Genomic DNA, 18,223 nt, shown 5'->3' on the forward strand with positions numbered 1-18,223 from the left:
ATAAACACAAAGCGAGATTTATGGAAGGTTGCTTTAAAATAAAAAGGATATATATAGTCAAATTAAAACCAAGTATATGGAGTGCAATTAGTAAAAATAGGTGAGGGAACAAGGAATTAGTTAACGTTGCTGACAGCTTCCCAAAATGACCACTTCCGATATCTTGGATCTATAATTCATGAGAGTGCAGAGATTAAGAACGATGTTGCCCATAGAATTCAAGCGGGGTGGAATAAATGGAGGTGCCTCTGGAGTTTTATGTGACTGTCGTTTACCACTCAAACTGAAAGGGACATTTTATATGATGGCTACAAGACCAGCCATGCTCTATGGGACAGAATGTTGGGCAGTTAAGGAACAACATGTTCATAGGATGAGAGTAGCTGAAATGAGGATGTTGAGATGGATGAGTGGCAAGACAAGGAAGTATAGATGATGCGGACACAGGTGCATTCAAGGTGTACCAACGAAGAAAGCGCCAACCACAAGTGCCGTCCTTGTGGATAGGCGAATATTGAGGAGCTGAAGACCTTTCACATGTGATTGGACATATAAAAGACCCCACTTAGGGAAGACACATGTGAAGGAAGATTGGAGAAAGAGGACCGAGCGCCCAAACTTTCCCATACTTATGTTATTTGCACGTTTTTTGACTTAGTTAGCGGTCTTTTAGTAATCTTATATCTTTATTTGCTTATCCTAGGGGTATTTTAGTAATTTTATGTCTTTATGTGCTTATTTAAGTGGGGTAAAGCCCTAAACACGAATTTCAACTATTGATGAATGAAAAGCAAACCCTTTGGTTGCCTCCTTCCTCTCTTCTCTCTAATGGTGCTTCTTCTCTCCCCTTGATCTTCTTCTTCTAATTTCTTCTTGTGCCCCTCCAACTTCCTCAAGGTAATAACTTTCTTTCTTCTATTTTTTTTGTTTTGGCTAATTCCTCTTCGATCAAAATCTTGAGAACCGATCTAAACCCTAAATCCCCAAATTCTCAAATCCCTAATCCGAGAAACTTCTTGGTTCTTCGGACTAGTGATCTTCATTGATCGATTGGGTGTGACCATGCAAGATCGGGAGGTCTCATCCCTCGCCGGATCCAACCTAAGTAGTAATTGAATTCCATACTCCATGGTTGTAGTGATGGCCCGCTCCATTGCATGTTTCCTTTATGATTTTCTCAGTTATGATGATTATTGTTAGAATTTTAGATCATTTATTCCTTTTATTTCCGCTGTTTAATTATCTCCATGAGCATGCATCATAATTAGGGCTGTCCTGCGTCAATAGAATTAGAAATGAATGCATTCGAGGGAAGTTAGGGGTAGCACCATTAGGCATTAAGATAAGGGAAAGTAGATAGATGGTTTGGTCATGTGCAACAGAGACCGAGAATTGCGCCAGCTATGAGTGAGTTGGTTCTTGAAGGCCCCAAAAGGGAAAAGGGAAGGCCCAAAAGGACATGGGTGGAGGTAGTAAGAAAAGACTTGACCTATGGTCTAATTGAAGTTATGGCCCTTGATAGAATGGAATGGCAAAAAAGGATTCATGTAGCCAACTCCAATTAGTTGGGATAATGCTTAGATGATGATTACAACGAATGTCTTACGTTGAAAAATTCACTGAGTGGGGTTTCCTTGTGTGCTTCTGGTTTGGGAACGGAATCCCATATCTGCATACAGAGTATCAGAAAATGAGATAACATTAGAAATATGATGATATTGTAAATTCGTAACTGATACATATGAAGAAAGCATCATATAGGGTACCTTCTTAATATCTTCCCTCAGAACAGGTTCCAAATTTTCAAGTGGCGTCTATATGCAAACAAAAGAAAAGGTGTCAACAAAGTAAACATGAAGTAAAATGGAGGAGTTCCTAGGCAGACTAAAAAGCTTTATCCAGGTACACCTCTCAATAAAGAATCAATGGATATTTGTTACCTTGGTTTTATCACGTATGACAAATAACAAAGTTGTTTTACGAGGACTAAACAAGCGCATCATGACCTGTTAAGAAATAGCATGTCATAAAGATGAATAGATGAACTTCTCAAATTTAGTAATTGCTTCGATTCACATGCACAGAAAATACCTGAAATACAGTCTTCAGAAGAGGCTTATTTGCAGCCTGTTCACGGCCAATGTCATGACACCACCTAAAATGAATTAAAAAGGACCGAGAAAAATCAGAGAGGCTAACACAAGGCCTCTTGCTTGAAACTAAAAAAATAACCAACTAATGAGCAGAACAAAAAGAGGCCATAGCTTAGCCAATGTCCTTACAAATTTATGAGCACTATATCTGAAACTGCAAGAGCAAAAAGGGCACTCTGCTTCTCAAATGCAGTATCATCCTGGAATCAAAATATTAAAATAAATATCACAGCAAAAAGATTGTGGCATTTATTGAATGGAACCTACTTTTTACACCCCCTTCAACTGAAAATACAATACCTTTTCTACTTTTTTGTTATATAACAAACCAACCAAAAGTGCAAAGTATTGGGATATTATCAGTCAGATTGGGTGTCAACTTCCGATAGCATTTTCTTTATTGAATATCTAGTTATAATCTGAAATTATGCCCAACAAAAGGGCAAGAATAATATGCTCTTTGTTTACCACAATGTTCTAGAGCATCTGTAAACAGCCATCTTTACTAACCTTAACAAGCATGCATAACCCTTATCGTTTCTGCATAAGTAACGAGGTTTGTTCTAGGAAGATAATTATGAGAACAAGGTAGAGAAACTATAAGCTTATTCAAATTGGAAAACTAAGAGAAAAAGCATCCAATCAGTATTTAGTGCATTCAATGAGTGTATAGCTAATGATAGTCTTGCAAGAGCATCCAATGAGTATATAAGCCTACCAAAAATGGAAAAATAAGAGCAGAGCCTCCAATCAGTATTATTCTTCATGTAACATAAGCTAGATGTTCCCAAGTTCCAATACTGTCCCTTTTTTTAAAAAAATTCCGTGCTCCTTCTAGGAGCACTTTGCATATTTCATAAAACTTTTTGTGTTTCATGCATCTTTCTAGGAGGATCTTGCACATTATACAGTCCACATTCTCTAATTCAGATGGCACTAACGGAAGAAGTGGGCGCCATGCATGTAGTAACATGCATAAAAAATCTTTTTAAAAGACATGAAAATGCTACAAATCTTTCCAATAAAGAAAGGAAATTTTCATGGATCACTCCAAATTGCTGACTGGAAGGCTAGGATGATACTGAGTATCTTGTATCTCTCCTATTTTGAATGATACTGGCAGCATTTAAGGTAAAGCATCAGATCCTAGTAAAATTCCTGTGTTCAAAACAGTCAGCAGTTATCTCCAGCAATATATAGCTAAGGAAATGATATTTGCTCAATTTATTTTATCCCCTTTTTTTTTTCATAATTTTGGGATTAAAATAGCATCAGACTTGTAACATTCTAATAACCAAAATAGAAAACGAGGCATCGGAATGACAGGATCTCGATATTCCACCCTAAAGGTAAAGCCTAATGAAGTGGTAATGTGACCTAATAAGGCCTATAGAAAGCAAATTAAAAAACACATAGAGATGGGAATAAAGAATAAGACTGAGAAATAAGTAAAAACACCTCTCCTCGTTCCCTTCCATCAGTGCCCTCCAAATCCATAACAAGTGTACAAGGGTCAATACCAACACACTTTGCCAACCAGATGCCTTTAGTAGTTTGAGACCTGAACATAAAGATGTCCCTTTAAGTTTCCTAACATTATCAAAGTTCAAGTCGAGCAGAGCTAAACAAAATGAAAGTTGTCAGAAGTAAGACACCAATGATGTGAAAACTTACCTCCCTCTGAAAGCATCCATCTCCTTAAAGTTGGTGCTGAAAAGATAGTTCAAGAGAGTGCTCTTCCCTGCCCAAAATTATAACAGATATGATAAGACTCCCCAAATAATCTCCCTTATGTAAAACAATACTGATATATATATAAATATATATATATATATATATATATATATAGAGAGAGAGAGAGAGAGAGATGCTCACACACAACTAGTTGGACATTTCAAATTGGTTCAACTAGTTGTGCATTAAATAGCAAAAATAACGCTCTCTATTCACATGTAATGCCCCTCATGAGAGGCTACGTAACATCAAGTCCTCCATAGGAGTAATAGGATAACATGCCAAAGATCCACCCGTTCATCAAATAGGGCCCACTAATTAAATTTTATCTGCCAAAATTTAGTAAATGGTCCTCATCACTGGAGGCACACATGCGAGTTCAATATGGACTATTGCAATAAATTTCTAGCAGCCCACTTTTCTTGTAAAAGAATATCTTAATATTAATCATAGAAAAAGAATATTTTTATCTCCTACCCGACTTGATTAACGGATTGAATTTCTTACACATGTGGTGCATTGCCTGAATACATCACACATGGAGAACTTTGAACTTCTCTCATTAGCCCATTTTCGTTTGAAACACCCCCCCCTATTACTTCTCTCTCTCTCCAATTACATTCTTTCATGGAAGCTTCATCTCTCTCACATCTAGCAAAATAATATGTAGGGGGAAATGCTAGGGCACATGTGTAAATGTGACGCACATGTGAAATACATGAGCTAGTCATCCGAATGGGCCAACCATGTGAATTCCTTGGCCCAAAATCATGCCTATGCACTTATGAAGTGGGCAAAAGGACAAATGCTTGTGGTTTTCCACTTACTCCCCCTTGTACAAATCAATATGTGGGGCTACTATAATGTTTAAATGGCATCCAATCCAGCCATTATGTGTGTCCCGTAATTTTCTTCTAGGCCACACCACAGGGCACGGTTGGGATAGACATCCACCATTAAAAAAAAAACTACTAGATTGTACGTGGGGCCACCCCAAAAATGTACTCGAGAATATGTACAAGTTTGCTTGGGTTTTCAATTAGCACAATTTGGGGCAAACGGTTCGGTAATCCAGATAATTGGTATGATCGGCCCCACCATGGATTCCCCATTCCACAGTGGAAGGTCCTAGCCATCAAATCTTTGGCTTGCTTCAAATGAGTGTCGACTGTTGCAGCACTTGCAATCTCAACCATCTATTTGGTGGACACCAATCTTTTGGTGCATGGGCAATCCATAGACTAAAACTTGATCAAACTCTGCATGTGGCACATCCAAGCAGCCAATCAAGCAGGTCCTACATAGATGCCTTTTCTCAAGAATCAGGCTGATATGATCGTCAGGTGGGCCACAATATACATTGAATTTGGACCACTAATCAATTTATCTTAGCCATCTATTTAATTGTACAGGTGTGACCAGCCAGGCTTTTGATACAACACATCTTCGTAGAGGACCTCTTTGACGAGTGAGAGGCAAGTGCAAAAAGGTCAACTAAAGTACGGAGGGAAGGATAATTGATACTTCGGGAGAGTGATGGATGATACATGGGCATTTAAAAATTACTTGGAAACTGAATGTGTCACATACAAGTCCAGTTAATTGTTCATATGATGGGTCCACTTTTAGGTGTATCAAAAATTATGTTTAGTTGATTACTGACAATTGGATTGGTGGACATTTATTGGACAGTTAAAATAAAAATATCCAATGGTCCTATTTCAACAAACAAGTATCCATGGATCAAAGGCTAGGAATGTTTCACAATTCATCAGATTGAGCCCACCACAAAAGTCATGACCGAAAAAATGAGGTTGGTTAATCATTAGGCATACCAAACTTGTACATTGAATACGGAATGTTTGCCATTCGTCCTCATAGTTCATTTTTCTCATGTTAGTGTGCCACTTCATAAGTGCATGGGCATGATTTTAGGCTAGGGAATTCACATGGATGGCCCATCCAGATGACTAACTCATGTATTCCCATGTGTGTCACATTTACACACGTGCCCTAGCATTTCCCCTATATATTATTTTTCTAGATGTTAAAGAGAGATGAAGTTCCCATGAAAAAATGCAATCGTATAGGGGGAGAGAGCATTAAATGAAGAGAGAGAGAGAGAGAGAGAGAGAGAGAGAGAGTATAAAATGAAGAGAGTGAGCCTTAATTGAAGAGAGAGAGAGAGAGAGAGTAAGAAATGGGGCTAATGAGAGAGAAGTTTTACTCAAGTGATGTATTCGGACAATGCAATATGTGTAAGAAATTCTGCCCATTAATCTGGTAGGGTACCTTGTAAGCATGTGAAGGACATAAATTTTTTTTTTTTTTTTAATGATTAATAGTAGGATATTCTTCGACAAGAAAAGTAGGTTGTTAGAAATCCATTCCAATAATCCATATTTAACTTGCATGTGGCTCCGGTGATGAAGACCATTTACTAATTTTTGGCAAATAAAATTTAGTTAGTGGGCCTTTTTTAATGAACAGGCCAGATCTTTAACACGTGTTCCCATCATACTTATGTAGGACTTGATGTTACATAGCCTCTCATGAGGGGGCATTACATGTGAATAGAGACAATTAATTTTGTTATTTAATGTACAACTAGTTAGGCCAATTTGAAATGTCCAACTAGTTTGTGTGAGCATTTCTCATATGTGTGTGTGTGCACGCCCACTTGAACAAGAAACAAAGAGGAGACCAAATATCAGGCAAGTTCAAATAATGAAATGAAAACCCAAAAGCATAGAGGCAGTTACTCATTAGTAACTCATTTATACACATCACACAGTAAGATCTTTCAAAAGTGTTGTTTACGATTTCACACTTAAATCACTGGTAAGTGTCATAGATATTCTGCAAAAAAATTAAAGCATATGGAACATTAGGGCTTAGGGCTTTAAAATAATACTAAACAAACAAATGTGACTCAAATATAGAATGTTTTAGGGGTTTGTTTGTCCTATTCCCCAACATGGCCGTAAATGACCGCAATAATACAGACGAAAGAAAAAGATTTAAGTTCCAAATTCTTTCTAAATGTTTCCCAAATTGCAATATAATTAATTACCTCACTGGTTTCAACACTAAGTTCATGGGTTCGAGTACCCATTGTGGTGTGTGTGGGTTTGAGGGTGTGTAAAAAAAACTATAGAAATTTTTTATGTGATTGAGTTCAAACTAGGACAAGGCTATATGGTGGTGGCGGCTGCAGTAATGGTGATACCGATAACTTCAAACTGACATCCATGAATCATCTATATACATAGAAAAACTAATTGCAGACCTTTTTCCTTCTTATCAAGCATTCTGTAGAATTAAATGGTCTGGGTGGAAAGCAAGCTATAAAAATTAATATTCAAAATCAAAATCATACACGATACACCCCGTATATTGGCATGTTTATTTGCTTCTTCAACTCCCATTAAAAGGATTAAAATCTGACTCTTCGACCAGAATAGGAGTTGAAGATACGGAAAAAAAAAATAAAATAAATCGACGATAAAAAATATGCAAAATTAACGGTTATAACTCTCTCCCTCTCTCTCTCTCTCTACAATAAAAAAAATATTAATTGCATGCTAAACTAAGAACGTGCATGTGCGATAATGCTATTTTCATGATTCAAGTCATTCAAGAAAGTCAAAATAACTGGGAAAGGGAACTGGTTTAAAGTAAAGGGAAAGGAGAGCTAAATCATCCGTTTGGAGTTGGTAGAAATTAGTTATATGGAAGATGTCTCCCTAACACAGTAGAGATGCTGACCATTTAAATAATAAAAAAATGGTAGAGATACTTAATGGAGGTGAGATAATGAAGGACACAAATAGTGAGAAAAGGAACAAACAACTCATACCACTACTTTGCGGGCCCATGATGGAAACCACAGCATAGGAAAGTCCGCATTCGCCCAGGTTCACGGCCTTCATAAAATTTTCGACGCCAGGTACATTAAATACGCCATCCCCATCGATGAGGTGAGTAGAGCAACACTCGCCTATTTCTGGGGAAAGAAATAAGCATATTGGTTAGGAAATATAACTCACGGGTGTTTAGAACTTGTACATGTCAGACATACAGCAAAGAACCCCTGCAAATATGCAACCATTAGTTTGAAAAGAAAGAGGAGAAAATAAAATAGATGTAAAAATAAAAAGAACAAAGAAACATGGCATAGAAAATAAAAAATTTTTTTCCAAATTCACATCATACTACTCCATATAAAAAAAACATCCCATGCAAGATCATTTTGAAAAACAAAAGCAGTTCCCAAGCATACATGATGAATTTGCCTTAGGGTAAAGAAATGCCAAAATGACAAGACAACAAATGTGCTCCCCATCAGGTTCTAGCCCTTATTTACAATAGCATCATGTTTATTCTACACTTTGCCAACTCGCTACATGGGACGCAGAGCCATTCAACCATCTCTTCATCCATTGTGCTTTTGCTAAGGAAATCTAGAATAGCTTCATCGGTCCACTTTGAGTCTAATGAGTGACGCCTAAAACTATTGGCAGGTTATTCCTTGCCTAGCATGGCAGAAGTGTGGACCAATCGGGAAGGAAGTGGTGGAGGCTCTCTCCCCTAGTTGTTCTATGGGCCATTAAGGCAGAAAGAAATGATAGATGTTTCCAAAATCAATTCAACCAGTCCAAAATTGTCTTTCATAAGGCACAATGTTTTCAGTATCAATGATTTCGGCCGATATATCCCTTGATATATCTTGTATCCAACTTGTGCAATACGAAACGCACAGGTAGTGCAATATATTCCACCTATTTGATTCGATGAGCATTTTCGATTTTCGATCCTTTTTTTTTAGTAAATCATGTTAAATGGTTACAAATCCATGATTCTTCATGTTTTGCATGAAAAATCATAGATTTGGAGATTCGATTTCGAGATTCAAGGGGAGATGGGCCGAGCTGCGAAACATTGGGAAAAATAAAAAATTTCCAATTTCTCATAAGTTGGTAGCAATCTGTGTCCAAACACAAAATCAAACATGTATGTAACTTGATCTAGTGATTCTTGGTAATTTGGGGATTTTTTGAAAAAAAAATATTATTTTTTAATTAAAAATGTTAAAAATAAATAAATTCAAAATTCCACTTCAATCAGCGGTCAATAGGTCCCCATTTCAGAGTATTCAGGAGTGTCTTGGGATTTGGGAGAAGATGCACCGATTTGGGGAAAATCTAAAATTCCTCTAAATTTTCTCAAATCGGAGAGGATGAATACCAGCGCTATATTAGAGAGTATCTTCCCTGGTATCAATTTCTATTATAACCTAGGTGTCGTTTGGTAAACTGAAAATTAATTTAAGTACTGAATTTTAACACTTATTAGCACTGGAAATTTTATTTGGTAATTTGTCTGGAAAAAGATTTGATATCTGAAAATAAGCACTTTTTCACAAAAAAAAAAAAAAAAAAAAACTAATTTGATAAACACAAATTACAAATGTCTGAAAATTGGCAATTTGTCACATTTGCCCATATTGTCTTAATTTCTATCTTTTGTAGAGTATTAGATGAAACCTGTTTTTGCTATGCCTCCGAATTTGGCATACCTATGTCCAATCTAATAAAAATTAATACTTCCCCCACCAAATAAAGTTGAGTACATGAATAGTTTGGATCTTTCGTGTTTGCCACGTGCAACGACATGAATTGATTGTGTAATGAGGCGAGTGGGTAATAATACAAGTGTGCCCTTTAGTTCTATGAATAAAGTGCACTGGTGAGATGGGCAACACCATGGACCATGCACTATATTCTTATTAATAGAATAATCATAATCCTTTAATTGGTGTCATTAGGAGACAAGCACACCAAGTTGGCGATACAAAGATTGGTCGGTGCTCTGTGGACACCACCATGTTGTCTGTGTTTTATCTAAGCCGTCCATCCATTTTGTCAGATCATTTTCGTGCATGATCCCAAAGATGAGGTACATCCAAATCTCAGGTCGACCACACCACAAGAAACAATGGTAATTAAATGGCCATCATTAAAAACTTCCAGGGTCCACTGTAATGTTTATTTTCCATCCAACCTGTTGAATAGGTCACACAGGCCCAGATGAACAGAAAACACAAATACAAGCTTGATCCAAAATTTTTGTGCCCCCAAGAAGTTTTTAATGGTAGGTGTTCAATCACTATTGTTTCCTATGTTGTGGTCCATTTGAGATTTGAATATGCCTCATTTTTGGGCTCATGCCCTAAAATGATATGGACAAATGGATGGACGGTGTGGATAAAACACATACAACATAGTGGGACCTTTTCCAACATCAACTGGAGAGGTCACTGAATCGAATCCCCGATTTTGGTGGAGCAGGGGTAGCACCATAATGGGCGCTACCCTAACAATGGGCCCACCTTAATGTATATATTGTACATCCACACCACCTAATCCCATTAATTTTCCCGACTCATTTTAGGGTATGGTCCCAAAAATGAAGCATATCCAGTGTTTTAAATATCGACGATATTGGTCGATATATCCCACGATATATCTTGTATCCCACTTATGCGATACGAAACACACAAGTATGGGGATATATCCCACATGTTCGATCCAGTGAACATTTTTTTTTTCAATCCTTTTTTTTTTCTATAAATCATGTTAAATCAGTGTCAAATTGTTATAAATCCATGATTTTTTCATGTTCTGCATGGCATGAAAAATCATGGATTGGGAACTTCAATTTCGAGATTTAGAGGAGAAGGAACGAGTTGCAGAAAATTGGAAAAAATAAAATAAAATCAAAAGCAAACATGTATGTAACCTAATCTAGTGATTCTTCTTTTTGAATGTATTGCTTATGTTTTCACATGTCTTCTTACATTTATAAATTATATGAATAGACTTTGAATATACTTGCATCAATTCAATTAGACAACGCATAGATTAGGATCCCATACAAAGAAAACCCATTACACGCACTTGTTTTTTGTAATGTTTTGATTTGTAAGTGTGTATTGATGTCTTTTTTAACAATCACTGAAATTTTGTTGAAAAATTTGACCAGTTTCCAATGTTTCCCCATGTTTCCAACAACAACGATACATTACACGATACAACCGATATATCCCATGCGATAACCGATACGTATTTGTATCTTGAGGGTGCGATACGTAACACAATACCGATATTTTAAACATTGAGCATATCCAAATCTTAAGTGGACCATACTATGGGAAACAGTGGTCATTGAACATACACCACTAAAAAATTCCTAAGGCCAACTTAATGTTTATTTGCCATCCAACCTGTTGATAAGGTCACACAGGCCTGGATGAAGGGTAAACACAAATATCAGCATGATCCAAAAAATTTGTGGCCCTCAAGAAGTTTTTGACAGTGGCATTCATTCCACACTATGTGGTCCACTGGAGATTTGGATTTGCTTCATTTTTGGGACCACAACCCAAAATGAGCTAGAAAAATTGATGGACAGGCATGGATATACAGCACACACATCAAGGTGAGCCCCATGGTCAAGGTAACACCCACTAACGTGTTACCCGGGTAACACCTAATCCGCTTCCTTTCAAAGCGCAACATGACACCTAGGTAATGTGTTGACGTGGCAAAGTTGTGCGTGCTCCACCATGATGTATGTGTTATATCCACAATGTCCATCCATTTGGTCAAATCATTTTATGGCATGAGCTAAAAAATTAGGCAAACCCAAAGCTCAAGTGGACCACACCATAAAAAACAATGGGGATTGAATGCCTACCATTGAAAACTTCTTGGGGACTGCAAAAGTTTTGGATCAAGCTGATATTTGTTTTCCCTTCATCCAGGTTTGTGTGACCTTATGAACAGGTTGGATGACAAATAAACATCATGGTGGCCCCTAGGAAGGCTTCAATGGTGGACGTCATTGTCCCCATTGCTTTTTGTGGTGTGGTCCACTTAAGCTTTGGATCTGGCTCATTTTTTGGCTCATGCCCTAAAATGATTTAGGAAAATGGATGGACAGTGTGGATATAACATATACACTATGATGGGGTCCACAGAACTTTGCCAAGTATTCTTCAATCGAGTCCTTTCAAAGCTTCCACAAAAGTCCTTTACAAGGGTAAGGTTGTCAATTATTTTTAAAAAAAAAAAAAATTTAAGGATATTTTGGTCAAAAGTGACCAAAGGTTTTAAACAAAATCACTTACCGCATTCCGTGTTTAGTCTTAAGTCAACTGAGGGAAGCTTTAAAAAACCAAAAAAAATTTTAGTGAAATCCGGATTAAGCACTTAATTTCTTGAATTTGCCAAACAGTCTAAATGAGGGAAAATCACTGAAAATAGCATATTTCAATGATAAGTGTTGAAAATAAGTTTTACCAAACAAGCCCCTAAGCATAGTATTGTTGGTTTGTGGAACAACAGTACTATGCCTAGCCCCGTCGAGAAGGAGATTATGATTTTGAGCCACCGCACAACTCTGTGTGGTTCTAAGCCATAGACACATTACTCACAGGTATATTTCCAGTTTTCTGCTTCTTTTTCTTTTAAATGTATTATTTGTATTTCCATACAAGTATTCTTACATTTATAAATTATATGAATAAACTTTGAATATACTTACATCAGTTCAGTCAGATAGCACATAGCATAGGACCCTATACAAAGGAAATCTATTATGTGTACCAGTTTTCTGTGATGTTTTGATTTCTAAGTGTATATTGATGTCTTTTTTAACAATCCCAGAAGTTTCATTGAAAAATCAACCAATTTCCCAACATTTCCCCATGTTTCCCAACAACAGCAATACATTACGCATAATATATCCCATCCGATAACCGATATGTATTTGTTTCCCAAAGATGCGATACATTATGCGATAACGATACCGAAAACATTGATAAAGCATATTTGGATGTTATGTCTTGGGTAGATTGCATTTAATTTCCAAGTTGGGTGAACAGTGTTTCTTAGCTGTTTGGCCATTTTGTTTTTCTCGGTTTCTTGTCTGTGCCTTACAATAAAAACCTTTCCTTCCAAAAAAAAAGAAGAAGAAGAAGAAGTTTTCTCTGCACTTGTTTCACTACAAAAAAACGTTGAAAATGTTAGGCTTCTCACATCTGGTTCTGGCATTATTCCTGCATCTGCTTCTCAATCTGGCAGCCAAGCTTCAACCATCAGGCAATGACGTGAATTTAATTATTGGGTGAGTTGTGAGGGAGGGTCGGACCGGGAGGCCTGAAGCCATGGATATCTACTATCCTGACCAAATGCAATCAGACCGGAGGTTAAAAAAAAAAAAAGGATTCACATTTATGGGTGGATGGACAGGGGAAGTTAAAATTGCAAGTTTTCCCGTTGGGCTATGTGTGGATTGATGTCTATATTCAATCTAAAGACATCAGAAAATATCTGATTTTCGAACATCCAGTCATCATGGCCATGCAGAATCGCAATGCATGTGCGATAGGGAAGGGCTCGAGTAGAAGATACCGCAGAGGGTTCCTTCGCAACAACAAATTAATTCAATAGCATGCCAACCAATGGCGGGTCACGTATGGATCACATAATCGAGCAACCACAAGATCGACTGTATAAAGCTGAGGCACCCCACCCCACTACACCATCATTATGGCCCAAAATCAAATACAACAAACCAAAAAAAAAAAACAAAAAAAAAACAGAATGCAACATTCAACAATCAATCTCCCTCCGCAATTTGAATTAATTCAATGAAAACAGCCATAACCAACATCAAATTCCAATTCAAGAAATTCATAAATCCGTCAAAACACCAAAAAAGTGATCGAAACGCAGATCACAAAATTGCGTAAAAACCAGATTGAAATCGAATCCTACGCCCCAAACACATCCAATTGAACAAACCCATTAACAATGCAGATAAAGAACAGACTGCATTGGAACCCAACACCCAAAACACATCATCCGCGGCAAAAAGATCACAAACAGAAACGAATTTCTAGCCTGGAAATGGAAAGAGTGGATCCAAGAAATGGAGAATCGGAGGCATACCCATGAGAGGGAAAGATCCGATCGAAAGCCGGGATGGAGATTGATAAATCCACGGAGAAACAACTAGCGGGAGAGGACAGCAGGGACAATCTCATGTGCCAAACTGCCAATGCTCCGCATGGGAGGCTGCTCTGTTTGAAAAACTAACAATAAATGAAGGGTAAAAGGTGGTAGGACGCGGATTGCGTCCTACCCCCGCCTGGACGGTAATCCGTCCGGGCAGGGATCTGTGGGGCTTACCGTGATGTAAGTGTTTTATCCACTCCGTTCATAGTTTTTCTAGTATCATTTTAAGATACCATCCAAAAAATGAGTCAGGTTCAACTCTTAAGTGGACCACAAAGTTGGGATTGAACATCTACCATTAAAAACTTCTTGGGAGCTGGAGAAGTTTCGGATATCTATGTTTTCACTTCATCCACGTCTACATGACCTTATGAATAGGTGGAATGGTAAAAAAAAAAATATCACGGTGGCCACATAGAAAGGTTTCAACGGTGGGTATCATTATCACTGCAGCTTCCTTTGGTGTGGTCCACTGGAACTGTGTACCTGCCTCATTTTTAGGATCTTCCCTTAAAATGATCCGAGATAAGCGATGAACGGCGTGGAGAAAACACTTACATCACTTTGGGCCCCTCAGTGCCCTGCCCGGACGGATTCGTAGGACGCAATCCGCGTCCAAGGTGGTATAGGTACGTATTTTGGCTGTTTAAATCTACGGTTGGATATAGAATGAGGTCCGGACCGGAATCCTCCGAAACATCTGTTTTACTTAGCGCGGAAAACAACCAAGCTCTGTGAGGCCCACCGTATTTTACATGTAAATCTACTCCGTTAACGAGGTGATAACCTTTAATTCAACTGCATATACAAAATTTCAGAGCTATAAAAGATTCTGATGAGCCACAACAAAGGGAACAATGTACAGTTGCTCCTCGAACCTATAAGCTCGCAGTGTGGCCCACCTGAGTTTTGAATGAGGCTGCTTTTGTGTATTCATTTCATTTCAGTGAGTTCACCTGATTGACGAGTTTGATGAAAGATAAATACTTTGGTAACCCCACACCGAACCTTGGCATCTGATCTCCATCTTCCACTGTGGTGTGCCCCCTTAGTTTTGTATCTAACGGAGAGGACGTAGATTGAGGTTAAAACATGATGGACGGAGTGGATTTTAAGTAGGCCCTACAGGCGTGCAAATAGGGATAGTGGAGGAGGACACGGCTTGGAACCCCCAGTTGGATCTTTGATTGTGAGGCCCACCTTGATGTACGTGTATTATATTAATCATAGTGTCCATCCATTTCTTTAGATCATTTTATAACATGATTCCAAAAACCAAGCAGATCCAAGTTTCAGGTGGACCACACCACAGAAACATGGGTGACTAACCATTAAAAACTTCTTGCATACTACAAAAGCTTGGGATCAAGTTGATATTTGTTTTTTACCCTTCATCCAGATCTTTGTTTCTATGGTGTGGTCCACTGAGATTTGGATCTACTTTCCTTCAGGCTTATGCCATAAAATGAGATTTGGATCTACTTTCCTGCAGGGATTGAGAGAGACGGCTGCTCGTAGAAGTTTAGGGAGAGAGAGAGGGCTGTACGGCCAGGGAAAAACACCCTTTTAAACGGCCGTGTACACGCTCGACCACAATGAAACCGGTATCACCGGTTTCCCATGTTGAAACATCAGCCGTTAGATGCAACCGCCTCCATCCGACGGCCAACAAGCTGACAGCGCTCGACCTTACGAAGTGCTGTGGTAAGGTCGAGCGTATAGTACCTTTTCCCTATATATATATATATATATATATATCATGGAACTTTGAGGGATCCACTGAAGCCGTGCCCATTAGGATTCGGGTCCGACGAGCTTTGAGAGATGTGCCTAATCCACCGACTTCTGCAGAACCCATGGCCGTCCATTTGTTCGTTTACAAGAATGCCATGCGTGCTCCCTCGTGGGATGAAATTTGGGGCTTCGTGCGGAACATTGCACGTCTATCCACATCTGGGTCCGAAGAAGATTGCGTGGTGTGCCACACAAAAACGAGGTGGGTGGTGTATTGACGTGGCAAAGATCTGCGAACCCCTTGCGAGATGATTTCAAGCATCCGCCCGAAAATGAGACAGATAAGTAGACCACACCACCAAAACCAGTGAGGACACTGACATCCACCATTGAAACATTTCTACGTGCCTTTTTATTGTTTATTTGTCATCTATCTTGTATAAGATTATACATATCTAGGCCAACGGAAAACATGAATATAAGCTTAATCCAAAACTTTCGTGGGCACAAGAAGTTTTGAATGATAGGGTGATGATATAACTTTGTCACGTCAGCACACCACCAAGTTCAGTAGTGCAGTGCTCTCGTACTGATGAATGGATGGGATTCCGATAGTGCCGCATCTCGGCACGTGTGTCAGTGCAGATTGGGTACTACTCCCACCAGGACGTACCTGGTCCTGTCAAGGGCTCTATTGGACACACCGAGATACTTGTGTTTTATCCGTGTCATCCAATCATTTTACAATATTATTTTAAGATAAGAGCCCAAAATAAAAGTGGCAAACTTGAAAATCAAGTAGACCACATCATAGGAAGTGGTGGTGACAATGACCTCACCCTTGAAAACTTTCTAGGGGCCATGTTGATGCTTATTTTCCTAACGTTCATGGTCTTTAAGATGTTTTCGATTGTATGCAATCAATCATTATTGTTTCTTATGATGTGGTGCACTTAAGCATTTAATCTAATTATCTAAATTTGGTGAATTAATTTGTTGAAGAATGCAACTAAGCTCTTTCTATGATAGAACAAGCTCTTATTTTTAAGTCTAAAAAAATTCATGCGCATGGTTGATCTTCTCTTAATACTTCGTCTAATTATCTTATCAATCAATAAATGAATAGTCGGCCAAACTTCTTAGATCTATCCTTAGTCGGTTAACCTTGATGCCCAGGTGTTTGGATAAGATTTGGCAGCACCAAATTAACAACAAAGAAGTAGCGGCAATGCCAAATACACAAAAGACAATTAAGTAATGAACAAATTTTCGAGGAGTGATAGCACTTGAGTAATCTCTCGAATAAGAATGAGTAATCAATAGGGCACATTAGCATCGGGGGATGTTCAAAAGCTTGTTATTGTGATAATGACATATTCAACAAAGGCACAACATGATCAAATAAAGACAAATGCCACTTTACATATGTTAGTATACAACTTCGCCATGTAAGTAGTAATTATTCTTATGACATTGCTTGGGAGCCTATAAATAACAAAGAAGCATTCGAAGCAAATGATCAATCAATTCAAACTCAACAACATATTAAAATAATCAATCAATCAAACACAATATAGCTTATCCAGTCTTCCGGAACACTCATCATATCCACCGTTCATTAGTATAGAACCTTTAGTCTCTAATAATAGCTCAGTTCATCCCCGCTCTAAGCCGAACTAACTCAATCGTAATCAATAGTTGTAATTACTTCCATCTATCTCTACATGCCGAATCTAAAGGGAGATTATAGTTTTAAGAATCGCTCACCTACTCTTATATGCTTGGTCGGCACTAGCTTTTAACCTCAGTATTTTCCACTCATCGCTCATCAGCGCGCTACTTGGTTAAGCACTCTGTTGCTCTCAATCAAGTTGGTGATCTCGTTTAATTGTAAGTCTCAATTTTTCACCCTAATATTTAATTTTCATTCAACCATATAATTATTGCACCTTCGAAAATTCTTAATTTTCGAGTTAAAAAGATTTTGTTGGATGAAGTGCCCCAACCTCCATAGATTGCACGATTAGCATGCTTGACAGTTTGTAAAATAAATGATTGGTCTTCCGACCGTTCAATCAAGCATCATTCTATTTCAACGCTAGGGATTAGTAGTGTTCGGTTTAAATCAAAACACAAATTGATTATAAAATGTCTGCAAATCTTACACCTATACCATGTGATCTAATTCCAGACTAACAATAAATTTACATGGCCGAATTTCAGACCAGCACTAAGTTGGCTTGAGTTCAATTCAAAAATACAATTATAACATGTGCGGGCCGTAGGCGCTTATATATTTGGACAAGCATAGCTGAAATTAGGCAATTCATTAAACGTATCGCCGTATGTTCGAATTGAAACGCAACACTAATTCAGCTAAAAATTAACAGCAATGGTAATGCATAGTGGTCGAGTTATTAGCACCAATTGGGCGGTTGAAAATAAGCTAAGGTACAGCTCCGTTGTCCTACGTACATGGCACGTTCGTGGAAAGACCGCTTTATGTCAAAGTTCACGTGT

At 38.1% G+C, this 18,223-nt stretch overlaps 1 protein-coding gene across 4 annotated transcripts in view; it reads right to left on the bottom strand.

Moving 5' to 3' along the window:
• LOC131218449 (protein ROOT HAIR DEFECTIVE 3-like) overlaps positions 1 to 14,005 on the bottom strand; it is a 34,081-nt gene extending 20,076 nt beyond the window's left edge. For all 4 annotated transcript variants that reach the window (XR_009157758.1, XM_058213024.1, XM_058213020.1 and 1 more), the window contains exons 1-9: positions 13,904 to 14,005; positions 7,747 to 7,893; positions 3,828 to 3,894; positions 3,612 to 3,714; positions 2,283 to 2,353; positions 2,092 to 2,155; positions 1,941 to 2,006; positions 1,767 to 1,814; positions 1,607 to 1,669 (exon numbers count right to left, since the gene is read on the bottom strand). Coding sequence is in view for 3 of the 4 variants with exons in the window: in XM_058213024.1 (XP_058069007.1) it covers positions 1,607 to 1,669; positions 1,767 to 1,814; positions 1,941 to 2,006; positions 2,092 to 2,155; positions 2,283 to 2,353; positions 3,612 to 3,714; positions 3,828 to 3,894; positions 7,747 to 7,893; positions 13,904 to 13,907 (633 nt within the window). In the remaining variant the exon portion in view is untranslated. The remainder of the gene's footprint in view (positions 1 to 1,606; positions 1,670 to 1,766; positions 1,815 to 1,940; positions 2,007 to 2,091; positions 2,156 to 2,282; positions 2,354 to 3,611; positions 3,715 to 3,827; positions 3,895 to 7,746; positions 7,894 to 13,903) is intronic.
• Positions 14,006 to 18,223: the final 4,218 nt, after the last annotated feature.

The sequence above is a fragment of the Magnolia sinica genome, chromosome 1 (genome assembly GCF_029962835.1).
Source record: "Magnolia sinica isolate HGM2019 chromosome 1, MsV1, whole genome shotgun sequence".
In the NCBI taxonomy this organism is placed as follows: domain Eukaryota; kingdom Viridiplantae; phylum Streptophyta; class Magnoliopsida; order Magnoliales; family Magnoliaceae; genus Magnolia; species Magnolia sinica.